Below are 17,419 nucleotides of genomic sequence, written 5' to 3'. Positions count from 1 at the left end.
CTAACATATGTTAGAGTTCTCATGGCAGTCATATGATATATTGATCAGATTTGAAAGATTCTGACATATGTAATTGCCTTCAAAGTTTCTTGGCAAAACCTTTAACTGGCCTGAACCTAAGAACCAGTCTCTTAGACTGGAGTCTATCTTGCACCGAAGGACATATCTTTACCGACACGGCAGCTCAAACTGATCAAGAAATGCACCTCATGCGATCGCTAATGTCTAGCTTTTTAGGTTACAGAACACATGTCAAAATAAGAATGCCCGCTGTAATAAGGTTATAAAAAAAAAAAAAATAGAAAAGAAAAATGCAGCTGAGTGCCGGGCTTTGTTGTCCATTTACGTCAACAATTTCATTGAAGCTGCACACAGTTACAGTTACAGCTAACAGCTACAGATACAGCTACAGCTACAGCTACAGCTAACAGCTACAGATACAAATACAAACAGTGCAACGCGCCAGAGGCAGGACCGCAACTAGCTGAAGCTATTTGCCAAGTAGTTTCAGATAGATACATAGATAAAATTGAACTGGGATTTGGGGATTGCACAAAAGTAACTGAGCAAATTTCCGCAGCTAGTTGAGCTTTGTGCTGCCGCTGCCGTTGCCGTTGCTAAAAACCAAGCAAATTGAATGCTGATACAACAGCAACAACAACAAAAACAACAGCGACCGCTGAGTGTGTGTGCTAAGTGTGTTCAAATTTAAAGCGTGGCCCGCCATAAAACAGCGCCATGGTGCAGCAATTAAAGACAGCACAAGAAACGCAGCTACTGCTGCTGTTGCTGCTGCTGCTGCTGCTGCTGCTGCTGTTGCCGCTGTTGCTGCTGCTGCAATTTACAACAACAGGAAATTGCATGTGGCACTCGACGCTAATTCACACCGGAAAAGCAACGACGCACAAGCTGATGTCCGCGCGCATACAAACACACACACACAAACAGAGAGACAACAAAGGACATCTTATTCAAGCTGGCATTGTCCATGAACTGCACGTTCAGTGGGGCACACACACACTCGCACACACACATGCATGCATAAAGTGCAATCTACACGCGCAGCGTTTTCATTTATTAATAATGCATTTGCCACGGGCGCTGTTTGCCTTTGTGAGCTGCCTCCTTGGACGCTGTTTCTGTTGCGTTTTGTTTTCATTTGAGATTTGCAGCTGAGCCGCAGCAGCAACCCCCTTCCCACCCCTCTCGCTCCCCCTCAACCCAGCAGACACATTCGTTAGCCGCAGCTGCAGCTGCTTAAATCTTCATTAGTTGTGATTTCAAGTTTCAAATTAGCGCAGATTTTTCTGCTTTCTTTCGGTTCTTTTCTTATCGCGTTCATTTTTCAACACCGTGCACGTTTGTGTGCGGTTTTTTCAGTGTTGACTAACGGCTAATTAGCCAGGCAAAGGTAGTACATGCTGGTTAAGCGCACAGCAAAATAAATATATAAATGGTTATAATAAATTTATAAATAAACAAGTGCATTTATTTATTTTATTTGACTGCATTTTGCAGGCAAATTTTTTGCCAAATATATTTTACACATTTTCATTTTCATTTCACATTAAATATTTATTTATATTGGCAAATAGACATTCAACATTCATTAGACACTTCCGTCTGTTATAAAATTCACAAATGCACAATGAAATTTACGTTATTAAATATTAAAAACTTTAACAATCTATGCAAATGAATTTCTTTTTAAATGTGGTATTTAATAACGATGTGAAATGCAGTTAAATGGCCAAAATAAAATATCCTAGGACAGATAAATAAGTTATTATACCCTAACAGGGAAAGTGGACAAGAGGAGTTGGCCAGCTAAAATGCAGCTAAGATAGATTATGAGACAAATGTTAAGCTTGAACTGCTTCAAGGATTGATAAGTGTTCTGAGAGGATTATGCTGCTAATACAGCTCAAAACAAGTAAGAGCGCTCTAGTCGGCAGTTGGCAAGCGGAAGGTAGCTATAAAATAAAACATACTTGAACTCCATATATTTTAGAGAAATTATAGATTTGCTGAAAAAAACTGGTTTCGATGTCAATTTGTATCGATTGCTTGAAAACGGGACAATTTATCCGTTATCGGAATTATGGACAGTTAAAGGCTTAGAAAGATTGAGATGCACATCAAGATCGACTCGGCTATTCACATGGTTTCAAAGATGCTTCCGCCTCCATGTCACATACCCATTTTAACTCATTTTGGTTCAGGGTTTAAATATGCACCATAGATTCCAAGTAAGAAGCCTACCTCTTGGAAATTATACTTATTTCCCCTAAACAGGCTCTCGCACAACGCGGCTAGGCTTACCTCGAAAGAGTTTGGGTGTGTGTTTTAGTTGGCCGAGCATCAAGTATCTATGCGCAGTGTACTGCATATATCAAATGCAGTCGGGATTTTGCAGTCAAATGAATTATTATGGTTTTTGCGTTTGACATTTATGTGCTTTGAGCGGCGAGCTGGGAGGCGGCAGCACGGGCTGGCCACGCCCACAAAATGGACCAGCGAGTGTCGGCAAATATGTGGGCGTTGGCAGCCACAGACTTGACACACATGCACACACACACACACACACACACACATATACACAGTCTCGTGTAATTGGACGTAGGCCACATAACTACAAAAAAAAGCCAAACAAACAAAAAGCGCCCTCAAGGTGAGGCAGCTGAAAAGATTTATGTTCAGTGTGGCTTATCAATTTAAACAAACGGAAAACAATCTAGACAGCTCTCTAAATTACAATAGTTATCTTTTGGTATACATATATATAAACCACCGACGGGTATTATCCGGGTTTGTTCGAGTACATTCATATTTATGGATTATTCGAAAAGCGTAAAACGTTCGCCAAAATAAAATAAAAGATGGAATTCTTACAAAATATCCGAAAATGCTTTTGAAGCGGAAAATTATAGTTATTTCCCGCTTTTACTCCACACACTCGATTGCAGCTTTTCCAAAAGCCTAGCACTTAGATCACAAAGCCTAACTATAGTCTGTGGGTTGATCCTCAATCAGTCAATCACTCAATCAGTCAGTCAATCAGGGCACACAGTTTTTAGCAGCTCTGTTTTATAACAGTTCTTTTTGTATTCATTTAATCTGCTTGCGGGTGACTTTGCTGCTTTTCACTTTTCGCCTTGATGAACAGATCAAAAATAATAAAATAAAACCTCCCATTGCAGACTATTTAATACACTGCCAAATGAAGCTGAGCCGCAATTAATCCCATTTAATTTGGTCTGCATAAAATGAGTGTAGATATCCTTTTTTCACGATGCGTTTCAATTTCATGTCAAATAATGCCGCATCAAAAATTGTTTATTTTGATGTTTAAGATTTAGTGTGCGAGTGTGTGTGTGCGACTTTTTTTAATACTTTGCATTTCGCTTTTATTTCAGTTTGTACCAATCGATGGCATTAGTGGAAAATCAATTGAGCGATGGCAGCAATCAAAACCGTAAGCCATGAAACCAAAACCGCACATCAGTTGTTATAGCTGTGCTGTTGTTGTATTAAGCGTGTGTGGGTGTGTGTGAGTGTGTGTGTGTGTGTGGGGGGGGGGGGGGGCTGGTAGGGGCTGTGCAATAGCGTTATGCATGTGTGCGTGTCTGTTTGGTTTTCAGCTTAAATTGCCTTTGACAGCTTGAAATATACGATTTTTATGCAATCTAACACTTGTGCTAGCGTATTTTTAGCCAAAAATACTCACACACACTTACACGCATAATTAATCACGCATACGCCCCGACTGACGACTGACCGACCGGCCAGCACACTTTGGCCAAGTGTTTTCTCATATTAAATACATTTTAAATGACGCTTAAAAACGTGAAGCAAAAAATGAGTTGGGCGCATGTTTCGCATTTTTTATGAGTCGAGCGAAATTATCTAAAATTACAATTAATTAATTATGCACTTTCAGTTTCTTTCTCATCAAGGCGCAGCAGAAGAAGCAACAGAAAAAGCAGCGCATTTGCATTAAGTATTATTTAAAACAAAATTTTTTTTTCCACTTTTCTTTTTATTAGCTGGTCGCATTTGCCTTTCAGGTAGCAGTTGCTTTTGCTGCTTTTGTTGTCGCGTACTAAATTACGTGCAACTATTTTTTAATGTGCAGCTCGCTTGTTTTTCCTTTTTTTTTATTTATGTTTCACTGTGTTTTGGTTTTTTTGCTTATGGTGAAAATTCTCACTGCGTAGCACACAAAATTTATCACTTTCATTTGACTGGGTTCCAAAACAAAAATTGGGCAATAAATTGACTGGGGCGACATATAGAAAAGGAAAGCTCTATGCAATTGCAGACTTTGGCATGCTCGCAGGCTTGAAATTGACCACATCGGCAGCAGCAGCCGAGGGTCAATGAACTGCAACGGTTTGGGGTTACATATACACAAATGCATGCAGTTGGGTTTATCTAAAGGCGGTGCTAAGACAGCCAGCTGTTAGCTTGTATATAGAGTAGAGAGTATTTTTCTGAAATATGTGCAGACAAGCTGCTTCGGCATTCGAATGCGGTCGTTAAGATCTTGGGATGACCGCATCACAAAATGACGCCCCTGAACGTTACACTCCTTGCGACCCATACAACTAAATATCCCATCATTGTAAATACTGATAGAGGCTGATGAGGCTACAGTGACCTATTAAATCAATAAGATTTTAGGTAGATTAAAACAAATCAATAAGAAGAGTCTAAGATATTGGATATATATATGTGAAATATATAAAAATATATAAATTACTTTCATTATTTAGATAGTCTTGCCCCAATTCTAAAGTAGCTTAACCGAAAGTTTAGCTAGCTTTATCTAGAGTCTAGTTTTCACAGCAGGCTGTTAATTTATATTCGAATAAAAATGCAAAACACGTTGCCAAAGCATTTGCAGAACCAACAACAAACGTTGGCAAAAGAAATATAATATATATATAATATTTATGTATATGTATGGACAAAGCCCTGACAAAACTGAACATGTTATACGCGCACTTAACATTAATTTCACTTTCTTTTACGCACATACACACACAGAGGGGGAGAGAGAAAAAGCAGAGAAAGAAAAAATATGTGTGTGTGTGTGTGTGTATAAATGTGTGTATAAACATGTTTGATATCAACATAATTAGTCACGTAGTTGTTATGCTTGTTTTAATGTGACGACAAAGGCGTTCATAATGCGGCATTAACATTATGTGAGTCGCAGCAGCAGCAGCAGCAGTTGCAGATGCGTGAAGCCAGCATCCAGCTAAGCCCAAAATTGTTATAAAACAAATAAATTAGCCATAAAGATGTATGGCAGCAATAAATAGACAAGAGACACACACGAGTGTACGCGCTAAAGCTGGCAAAAAAATATTTTTCGATTTTACTTTCGACAGCTTGTAAGTGGCCAAAAGAATGCTGACCGCAAACAAATAAATGCATTTTAATAATTCATAATTAATTTTATGACTCGACAACAATAAAAGATTATATTTTTTTATAAAGTTATTTTGCGCCTGTGAAAGTAGTGTGCAAAACGCGTCACAGCTTTTGAGTGTTGTTAATCGTTGCGAGAACTCTTTTCATTATTATCAAAATGTATTTCATTGCGTTGATTATGATCATAATTATGCGAGGCATTTTTAGAACAATGCGCGAGCTGTGGGAAAATTGCCAACAGCGGTCGCTAACTAGTCAAAAAATAAATAAATAAATACAAATAAAGTAACAAAAATATGTGTACAACTCGATTGTATCTACGCGCCAGACAATGCCAAGAAAAATGTGGAAGATTTATGCAGTCACAGCCACAGAACTTTCACAGAAAGTTTACAGCAGCAGGCAGAGAAAGGAAGGCGAGGGGGGGGGGGGGGAGGGAGTGGGACCGACTGCGGCGGCTACGTGAGACGCATGCGCATGCGTCTGATGCTAACAATTGTAGACCGAGTCTTTAGACACTGAAAATCTGTGGACTGGGCCAATTGTTGCTGCTGTTGCTGTTGCCGAAAAGTAAAATGAGCTGCAACAGCGGCAGAGGCGTGAAAATTTGTGGCAACCGGTGCGAAAGGGGGGCGGTTGGGTGGGCGTGGCACTTGGCAGAATAATGAACGTCGAGTGACTTACAACTTCAGCTTTTGCATGCGGCAAGTTGAAACGGGCATGACAAGCGCGCTGGGCACGTAATTTGTGTCGCTGAAGCAAAGCAACTGCCACACACACACACAGAGACAGACAACGGAACTGAGCTTCCCAAAAGCGAACGTTAGTTATGAGTGTGCGTGCGTGTGTGTGTGTGTGCGAGTGCGAGAACAACTGGTGTGCAGCTGACCTTGCGCTAGAAAAGTGTTTTGTGGCTTAAAGCCCAAAGGTACTGTGACTCATCGCTTCTTTACAAGTCAACATACACACACACAAACACACACACACACACACACACACAGACACAACATTTGGCTTTTGTGCGGTGGATTTTAACTGAAATGGGCGAAAGCTGAATGCCATTTTTTGGTGGTTTTCACCCACGGTCGTCAAATGTACTGTGGCTTAAGCGATGAAAGCGCAGACGTTCAGTTGCTGGCCATTTATCAAAAGCTGCAATTGAAATGCCCAACGCATTTGACTTAGAAAACAACCGCATACAATACTAAAGCGAAATAAGTTGCAGGCCAATTTTTCGCTTGACTATGAGAAACCCAGCTAAAATTGTCAGAAGAACTAACGAGAATTAAGCTGGTCATTTATTCAAAGGCAAGTGCACATACCTCTTTTAAAAAACAGCCAGTAAAACGTTTAAGGACAGCTAGAAAGAGGAAATAAAAGAGACGCAGCTTTCTGCGGGGGGAGAGAGAAAGAGTGAGAGAGTACGAGAGTAAGAGATAGACAGAGACAGAGGGAGAGGGAGTGACAGAGGAGAAAGAGAGAGCGATACAGCAAGGAGGTAATAGAGCGAGCAAGAGGGGTAGAGAGAAAATCTGATTGCGAACAGACTCTCAGATCGATCAGAAAACCCTGTAGATACATATATAAATTTAGAGAATATCGTCTAATATAGTTTGAAGCTCCCCTGTCAAAAGTTTATTAACCTTAAAGAACTAGCAAAAAATAAGACTAAAACAAGTCCCATTTGTTAAGCATACACAAGCTGCATTAAAGAACTAAACAATCTCACCATTCGGGAAGAGCCGTGTCATAAAAAAGGAAAATAAGCAAATATAAAAAGGAAATCCCAATTATTGCAGGCCCTAGGCAAACACACACACATGAGTACACACACACACACACACACTGAGACACTAATGTAGTGAAATAATTTTCGTTAATCGAAAGTTGCGGCGCACGTTTAACAACTGGCTGTGAGGGCCAGGCCAGGCCAGCGACACGCTGCGCTCATAAAAAGACAATAAAAAAGTGACATTTTGGCCAAAAATACAGTTTGGCCATAAAGAAAAGCAGGCAAAGGAGGCGGCCAAGCCGAAGGCGCAGGCGTTGCTGGGAAAAAGTCAATGGTCAGACAAAAATCAAATCAGTGCCAAAGTGGAAAGCAACAGCAACAAAGAACGAGCAACAACAACGAAAGAAGAACTACAACAACAACAACAACAGGGGCAAATGGCAAACGGCAAATGGCAATATTGACAATTTATGAGGCTGCCAACTTGAATTGGAATCTTTATTTGGTGTCGTGTGCCCACACGCAACGTGCAAAATAAATGCCTGCCTGCCTGCCTGCCCATCTGTATGTGTGTGTGTTTACGAAAAGTTCTTTATAAGTGCTGCTCCATCAAAATCAAACTTCAACAAAACGAAAGTAGTTCTATGCCAGCCTATTAAGTTGGAGTTTTGCTGCCCAAATGAAAACATAATTACATGGCCGTACATTCACTCGCAGTAGCGGCAGCAACAACATTTTCATAATGCCGAAATTTAATGAAAAAAAAAAAACGCGCGCGCCATGTCAACAGCCTGCGGCAAAGTCACCTGTCCGATTTGTCCAGTTTGTCCAACTTGGCCAACTTGGAGAACGGCAGCAACACCACACGACACGACACGACGCGACGCGGCACGACGCTGGCTTCATTAAAGCCGCATGAAGACATAAAACTTAACTGAAGAAGATTTATTTAACAGTAACAAAATTCGCAGGCCGGCGACAATATTTGGCTAGAACGCCAGCAGCTAAGCGCCCGACTGCAAAATACTCTATGCCCTCAGGCTTTAGAGCCTAAACGATCACAACCTTTTCTCGCACTTTAAATGGGTAAGAGTCTTAACTTTCTAGACATGAAGACTATTAATATGTGCCCAGAAATGGAAAATTGGCAAATCTATCGCTATGGGATGAACTAAACGTTGCCCAATTTAATTTGGGCAGCGAAAAGTCTTGGTCTCTTACCTTAAACATATCAACTTGCTAGTGAAATAAAGTTCTCGATAACTAAGCTATGCAGTTCAGGCAACAGCACAAAAAGGATGCTTGTTCAAATCGTAAGCTTGTCTATGGTTGTAGCATTGTCATGACCTGTAGAATAAGTTTCTACTTACTGACAGCGCTATTTAAAAATTTTATATGAATAGTTTGTAATTATAGCCTTTACTTGAAAAACCGTTATTAATAATAATAACAAGATACCCATTTAATAAAAACGTGTGCCCATTTATACGACCACCACTGTACTCATTTATTTTAGCATTTCAATCTATTCAATTATTTGTAATACACAGTCAGTCTTTCTAGCAGGCGTGGCAGTGGGCGTGGCACTCTTAAGTCATTCCACCAAATTGGCTTTCGCGTACGTTTAATATTTAACCAATATACCCTGTCCGTTCATGCGGAACAGGGCATTCAAACTAGCCTGCGCTCTTGGCTGCCAGCTTTCGTGCGGTTTAGATTCTTTTGTGTTGTTTTCGGTTTCTGTCGTTGTTGTTGTTTTTTATTTTTTTGGGCCGCTCATTCTGTAGCTACTTCTATATTCAACATTTCTTTAACATTTTTTTCTTTATTGCTATTTAATTTCCGTGTGGCTCTGCAGCAAAGCGTATTAAAGAATGAGTCTTAAATACTTGTATACCAATCTTTTGATTTACAATAATTTAAATACGCATTTTGGAGTAAACAAAGCGATTTTTGTCAGCAAAAAAGTAATTTGTAAAATTTTTGAATATTTTAAATATATTTGTGCACAAGAACATGCAATATCTAATTTACCATTAGCCGCAGCTTAAGCCGGAATATTTAGAAGATTAATAAATAAGCCTACAACTGAACCAAACCATATTTAAAACATTTAATTAAAAAGGTTTGATAAATTGCAAGACATATGTAAAGTTCGGGCTCAAAGCCAAACCTGACTTCATAGGCTTAGATATTGCATAGAACCGTGAACCGAACCCTGAGAATCACTTTGGTTTGAACCGCAAGCTAAAATTGTATATTTGGCCCTGCAGACTTGCCTTTAAGTACCCGGATTTGAAAGTTCTTAGAGCATTCGCTCTTCGTGGTTGGCTTTGTGCTTTAATTCTGATTACTTTGTTATTGCTCGCTGACACTTTAAGCTCCGGTGCCGTCGCCGTCGACGTCGACGTTGCCTGCTACTCATGGATTTGGTTTATTTGTTGTTTTGTGCGATTTTTTATTAATTTTGTCTTTTCTAGGTCAATTCCGCAGACGGAAGCAGTTTGACCAGAATAAACTTTTTCCACTCTTGGCTTTTTCTATGCACACGGCTCTAGCAGCAACTGGCAGTCCCAATGGAGGCACACACACACACACAGTCACACACAAGCCAACACACACACTCAGACACATGGAAGGCATTTTTCTAGGCGCTATTGTTAGCGTCTTTTCTTAGCACATTATTTATTATGTTTTTTTTTTCGCGCACTTTCTTTGTCAAACTATTTTTCGGTGGCACAAAAAAAAACAAACAAAAACACGGCATGAAAATAAAGAAAACCAAGCATAAAAGAGCCCAAAAGCCTGGCAAAGAAATGAATTATATGTGCCTGAACAATAATTAACTTTATATGTGTGTCTTCTATTGAAAAGAATTGTTAAAAAAAGATAAATAAAAGCCCGATATCTATTCAAGAGGTGGCAGATTTGGCGGCGATTAAAGCCAAAGTATCCTAAATTAATAAAATAGAAAAAAGGCAGAAATAAACAGACCAGAGCAAATCGAATTGAAACGCAACAATGTTGAGCATAAAATCAATAGGAATAAAAAGAGAAGAAAAAAACAAATGCATAAAAAATGTAGTAAAAATAAAAAGCAGCACAATATAAGTGCCATGCCTGTATAAGCCAAGAGCCCAAGAGCTCTGACTGCAGTTGCTTCTCTTTTTGAGGTCGAAAAAAAAAAAAAACAGAGAGCGCAAAAAAATAATAAAAAAAAAGTACACATTGACAAAATAATTAAATAATAGCCCTGGGGCGCAGTCAAGCGTTGCAGTCGCCGCGGCGCACAGAGGAAAAACTAATAGAAGCATATTTTCCCTCTTGGAAAAGGCAAACAGCAACAAGAACAGCAACAGCAACGGAAAATGTCCAAGCGAACGGCTGCGACAGCAAAGCCGCTTGGCTTTTAAGAACTCAAAAAAATACATTTATATATATACTCTATAGTATAGAGAAAGAAACATGAATAAATAAAATTAAATGCAGCATGCCCACTTAAGAGATGAGCATGCAATTTTAAATAAGAATTAAAAGCACAAAACTGTTGACGAGACGAGGGCCAGGGAAAGCGAACAGCCCAAGCACAGCAACAACATGAACAGAACTAGCGTAGGCACACCGACTTTTTAATACCCTTCCAGACATTTATCTCAAGGTATCTGGAAAAACATAAACAAAGGTTTTACAAGAACTTCATTTCGAGGAGATTTGTTTCTATGGCAACTATATGATATAGTGTACCGATCTTAATGGATTTTTGCTTCTATAGAATAAGCACAGCTAAACTTATAAATGTTGTGTTTGATCAAGTTATTTTGGTACATAGAAAACTTTCAATCAAGATCTTTATATAGTCCGATGTATCCAATGTCAACTATATAATATACTGAACCGATCTTAATGGGATTTTGTTTCTATTTACTTAACATATTTAAACTAATAAATGTTGAGTCTTTTCTTTTTCAATCAAGAACTTCGAACTTCGAACCTATGCAACGTTTCATGAGGAAGCTAAGAGACAGACAGTCAGACGGACAGATAGACATAGCTTTATCGGAGATAAATCTTACACTCAAAGACAGACGGACAGATAGAAATGTCCATATTTTGGGGATAGCTTTAAGACTGACAAACAGACAGAGACGCGGTCAGATAGACATATCTATATTGGGGATAACTTTCAGATACAGAGAAAAACAGTCGGATAGATATGACTATTTTAGCCCGACTGCTCAAAATGATCAAGAATATATATACTTCATACCTTCGTAACCGTCTTCTTCCATGCATTACACATTTCACAACAATATATTATAAGACCCTCCCTGAGAGTATAAAGTCGACGACAACAAAATATGCTGAGCACTCAGTGTGTTCGTTGGTCCAGTGCTGAGCATTCAGTGTACAGAATACAGTATACAGTACACAGTATTCAGTATTTAGTGTATTCACTGTACTGTCTACCATTTGGCCATTGAATGAAGTTCTGATGCGGCCACTCGAGGGACAATTGTCGTAAACGTGCAGCCTCCAGCTCGGCAGCTGGAAAAGCTATGGCAGACCTCTAACCGAATCTTCAATTACAAAATTGATTACCATTGAAAATTGAAAATTAAGTACAGTTTTGAGTTTTCAGCATAATTGCAGTTGATTTGAGTCTCACTGTGTTTATCTGTGTGTGTTTGTGTACCGGGAAAAGAGGCGGGGAGGGCGTTGCGGCTTTTATAGAACTTGCAGTGTCATTAGAAGCAGCTTGATTAGGGGGCTGCCTCGTGCCTATGTGTGTGCGTGTTTGTGAGTGTGTATGTTTGTATTCGATTTTCAGTTGGTACTATAAATGATTAAGTGAAAAAGACAAAGTCAATTGTGAACCGACATTGCTTGGCCTCTAGAGAACCAATCAAGCTGAACGTCAGCTTAATTTCATTTAACGTTCAAGTAGCATAATACACAAAAACAAGAACAACAACAACAACAACGACAACAATTGGTTACTTGGATGCTAGCCAAGTTAAAAGGCAATAGCAGCTAATATATAAAAGTTGCCGGAGTCTTAAGTACCCTCTAGCGGCAGTTTAAAAGCAATTAACAGCTATCGATAATATGTTTTTGATTGTAATTTATTTAGTTTCTATTATTTCTGCTCTAACAATCAATTCTACAAAATTATATATTAACCTTTATATAATATTATAAATATTTTAAAAAATCTTTAACTGCAATCGATAATACTTACAAATATTACGATAAGCAATTAAAATGCTTTTATCGGTTTAGTCTATCGATTTTATAATCATTTTATTATCTTTTTCTATTATAATATTATTAGATAATCGATAAAATCGTTCTTTTTTTGAATTAGTTAAGATTTCAACTCTTACATACGCAAAAGTTTCTTTAAGAATTTAAGGAATTTAAAAGCTTCACAATCGCTATCGATAGGAACTCAAAAACGGAACTATCGCTATCGATGCCAACAACCTGTAAGCGACCCAATAGTATCGATAAGCACAATCATTTCTTGAACCAGACTACCCATAACCTATTAAAACAGCAAAAGACAAAAGAAGAGAAAAGACACTAAAAGAGCTAAAAATTCGCAACTTTTTTCACTTTTTAGTTATTTTTAATTTACTGAAGTATGCCTTTGTTAAAAAATATTAAATATACCAAGCTTAAGCCCTCATTACAGGGTATTAGCCAGAATTACAGCCTAAGAGGCGACACAGGCACTAAAAATATAAAAAAAACGAGGCGAAACGCAAATTCGTTTTGCATTATTTCGTTTCGTTTTGGTTTGGGTTTGGCTGAGATTCGATTCTTTTCGGGGCGCTGTGCTTTTCTATTGGGTTCCAATTGCTGTTCTGTTGATTTGGTTTATCATCAATTTTATTGTCACTAGGCATTTACGAGTGATTATTTTAGTTGTTGGTTTTTATGGCCGCTGTCGTTGTCGTCGTGGTTGTTGTTATTGCCTATGATTATCTCGAAAAGCTGGCTACAGAAACAGGGCCTAAAGCAGCACTCGTTGACTTTCTGGTATTTAATTTATAGTTAAACCGAACGCCAACATTTGATTTATTGGTCGAAAGGTTATTGACCATTATGTTTCGCATATAACTCAGCCCTATTATTTGTTTAGATTTCGCTGTTATAGATGTTGCTGCTGTTATTGTTATTTCAGTTGTTGATCAATACAATTATTGGCATAACGTTGACAATTGCATGGTTGCAGCCTGTCATTGATGTTGTTGTCGCTGTTGTTGTTGTCGCTGCTGCTGCCAATAAATTTTCAGCGCTAAATGCATAAAATGTTTACAAAGCCAATGCCGGGTGATAAATCAAATTATTGCACACACAATGGCATGTAGAAATATGTGCCAGTCAATAGTCGAGATGAGTTGAACCGACTGCTATGCAAATACTCTAAATACATAAATATATATTTTGAATGGTTTCTGTTGGAAATGATTAAGTAATGGCCTAGCTTTGCACGGATTAATATGCGATTAGTGAAAATGTTAAATAGATTTGTAGGTATATAACTTCGCGAATGCAGATGGAATCTGCAGAGAAGATTTTACATGAAGTTCGAAATGTTAAAAATTCTATTTGAACACATAAATAATTATATAGGAAATGAAATATAGAGAAGAACTGCATTTTAATTAATAGATATATAAAAAATATGAATGAAATAACACAAAAGAACAGACAAATTAGTACACAATAATAGTTGATAAGTAATATTAAATAATAATCTTCACTTATCTGACACTCAAGTTCTTTGACATGTGATATATACCCAACAGTTGAACAAGAGAATATTAGTTCTTGCGCCTGAGAGCATCAGCTTAATCAGAAGTGTTAAATGCCTCATGAGCTGGCAAATGTTGCCTTCTCATGACACACTTTTGCGTGCCATCTCACTGAGAGTGTTGTACAACAACAACAACAACAACAAGAACGCAGCCGACAATTGTTGCGCATTTGTGCTTATGATACGTTAGCATATTTCTTTCTGTTCTGCTGCACTCACAGATTGCGGTTAAGCATGCGGCAACAACAGCAACAGCCACAAGAGCCAGTTGCAAGAACAACAGGCTGCAGACAGGCCCATGTGAGAATGTTTAAGGCCCGGCCCAAACACGCACAGTTGCATGAGCGCTGCTCAAACGGTAAAATGCGTGCTCGCATGTGGCCAAGTCGGGTGTTGGAAGTCTTTGGGTCTTTGGGAATTGGTTGCTGCAAGTGTTGTTGTTGTTGTTGCTGCTGTTGTCTGTTCTCGTTGTTACTGTTGGTGCTGCTGCTGCTGCTGTAGTCTTCAGGCATCCCAAAGAAATCGAGTCACATGCACACGAAGCGGGACAGTTGGAAACTTTTGCTTATTTAACTGTAACTGTCTTTCTTTGTGCAGACAACAACAACAGCAACAACAGCAGCAACAACATCAGCAACTGCAGCCACTTAGAACGGTCTGCCGCTGCGCAGGCGCAGCATCATTTCATTTTTCAACTGTCAATGGCAAGTGGCGGTCGTTGTCTCAGTAGTTTACTGTAACAACAGCGGCGCAAGTGCAACAACAACAACAACAGCAGCAGCAGCAGCAACAGCAGCAACTGTTGCCCGCTTGAGCAGCTGCCTTAGGCGGAGATTGTTAACCAGATTGCCAGACTTCAACTTGCAACCCCCCTCTACCCACTCTTGCTCTCCCTCACACTCGTCTTTTATGGTGTTTGATACAAGTGCATTTCACCTTCTACTTCAACGCGTATTCTTTCAGCAAATTAAATCCATTCAACAAGCATCGATCATGTTGCTGCTGTTGTCTGTTTAACCAGCATTTAACTTGAGCCGATTCATGCATGAGGCATAACTGACTGACCAGGCCTAAACCTTTTGTGCCCCGCACTACGCTCTCCCCTTCTCTCCTACTCTCTCTCTCTCTCTCTCTCGGCATGTGCGTCTCATTAGCATGTGGGTGCTGTGTGTCCCGATAATGCTGGCCGGCAGATGTGACCTGCCACAGCCTCGACTGATAATGCTGACCAGGCTGTTCTGCGTTTTCTTAGAAGTTGCCGTTGTATAATAAACTAAAGCTGCACCGTCAGCAGTCAACAGTGAGCAGTGAGCAGTCAACAGTCAACAGTGAACAGCCAACTATTTGCAGTCAGCAGTTGCATTGTCTATCTATAACGGTGACTGCAACGGTGCGTAATTGAAATGTCACTGCCTGCCTGGCGTTGGGTTTGGGCGTGGGCGTGGGCATGCCACACATTATCTAAAACCCAACTCAGTTGTTGCAACAACAAGAACAACAAGAACAAGAACAAACAACACGTGAACAGTTCACATATTAAACGCACATCCCATTACGTGCCACAGCACTTTTGGCCAAAAATCCAATTATCGGGCCACATTGGCAACATTGGCAGCAGCGCATCGGGATGCAACACGAATGAGCAGCAGATATTGGGCAAGCGGCGGGTCAACATGTTATTATTGACAAATGGAAATGTCAAAATGAAAAATTAACTGCAAAATCAACAGTCAAAACCAGCAAACAGCCAAATGACAATTGAAAATGTCAAAATTCGCGCGCCAACAGCAGCAGCAAGCAGTAGGCAGCAACAACAATTGCTCGAGGTAATGGGCAACAACGAGCAGCACATTGCTGCCCAAATGGCCAGCAATATGGGCGTAATGGGTCTGTTCATCTGTCTATCCCACCTACCACATGCCAGACACCCCATCTCATCCGCAACACCCCCGGCAGCCAGAAGCTCGCCTTAAAAATGCATGTTACAAAAGTTGCGCGAGAATAACAGGCAACCAAATTGACACCGGACCAGCAGCAAAGGCGCCGCAGCAGCAGTTACTGCAGCAACAGTTGCAACAACAACAGCAACAGTTGCTGGCATTGCCTGTCGTCGCTGACCGTTGTGGACACTCGACGCGGCATTTGAATGGCAACTGTGCCGCCTGCCACTGTCAGCATTGTGTGTGGTTGTTGTTGTTGTGGCTGCTGCTGCATTCGAGTTGCTGTTGTTGTCGTTTTGGCAATAACCACTTGATAAATGATAAATTAATTGAGTAATATTGCCAAATGGCACAGTTTGTTTTTTATGCCCTATGCAAATCAGTTAGTTCTGTTAACTGCATTAATATGATTTATGGATATATTTTGGAATGAAAAACTGCTCGTTTGTTAATTAAATGAAGCTAGAAAATTGACGAGGGTATCGTTTTAAGCAGAAAAAAACCAAAATAAATAAATTGTCTATCACATTTTTAAGCAAAAAAAAAAGAGACTAACTTAATTATTTGTGATAATTTGAATGCTGTTTTTAGCGAACATACTATATTTAAATCTTTATTTGGCTGGCTTCAGATCAGAAAAATGAAAAACATCAATATTCCTAGTTTGTATGAACAGAACCTCATAAGTTATATTTTGTTTATTTTTTATTTATTTTCATTCATATATATATAGTGCATATGCACAGACTTCTTTTTCATTTCTTGACTTCTTTTCATTTCTTCTTCAAGTGTGTTCTATAGAGTATTCATTGTTCGAGTGCACAGCTCCATTTTGGGAATTCATTTAATTTTGGTGTTTGGGTGGCAACAGAAATTTGCCATAAATTTGCTTTCCCAAGTTTTATCTGTTTGCGACTTATTTTGACAGTGGGTCACAAGGACGTTGCATGTAAATACAATCTAAATCTGTTGCTGTTGTTGCTGCCACACTTTGTGGCAACACGTTTGTCAACTGTAATTAGTGAGCATGCATTTTTCAGTCATGTGTGGACTTTAAGAGCAGAAGACGAGAGCGAAACGTGCAGAATTTCAACAGAGTCTTTTATTCAATGTGAATACATATCTATATATTTATTTACTTATACACAAAGGTATATGAGTTGCTATTTACCTGAGCCGTTTTTTCCTTAAAGGTTTATCCATTTAATTAAGAGCAGCTGTGCAAAAATTATTTTGGCAAGGAAATAGCGGGCAGCTGTTGGCCCAGGAATTGTCTAAATAAAAAGATATGGCATTAACTAAACGATAAATATTAATATATCTATGTGAAAATGATGTGTAAAGTATCCAAGCCCGGGAAATCCCCAATTTAAACAAAGTCAAATTAAAGCAAGGATATAAAAAATAAATGTGATACACAAATATTTGCATAACACTTCATGTTTAGCAAATGCCAAAACAAAACACACACACACTCACACCGGC

General features: G+C 39.2%; 1 protein-coding gene and 1 long non-coding RNA gene across 2 annotated transcripts; one reads left to right on the top strand and one right to left on the bottom strand.

Annotated features, from left to right (window-relative positions):
• Nucleotides 1-774: 774 nt before the first annotated feature.
• LOC116650859 (ankyrin repeat and KH domain-containing protein mask) lies at nt 775-3,502 on the bottom strand. Its single transcript, XM_032435735.2, is given in 3 exon segments — nt 775-834; nt 3,382-3,421; nt 3,423-3,502. Coding segments are annotated over 3 exon segments (180 nt in total).
• Nucleotides 3,503-9,137: 5,635 nt separating this feature from the next.
• LOC116650944 (uncharacterized) lies at nt 9,138-10,179 on the top strand. The gene is made up of 2 exons (XR_004303955.2): nt 9,138-9,296; nt 9,357-10,179. It is a non-coding gene; the product is annotated as an uncharacterized lncRNA (long non-coding RNA).
• The last annotated feature ends 7,240 nt before the right edge of the window (nt 10,180-17,419 follow it).

Source organism: Drosophila virilis, chromosome 5, assembly GCF_030788295.1.
Source record: "Drosophila virilis strain 15010-1051.87 chromosome 5, Dvir_AGI_RSII-ME, whole genome shotgun sequence".
Lineage (NCBI taxonomy): Eukaryota > Metazoa > Arthropoda > Insecta > Diptera > Drosophilidae > Drosophila > Drosophila virilis.
Note: the sequence above shows the minus strand (reverse complement) of the source record. Positions and strands in the feature narration are given on the sequence as shown.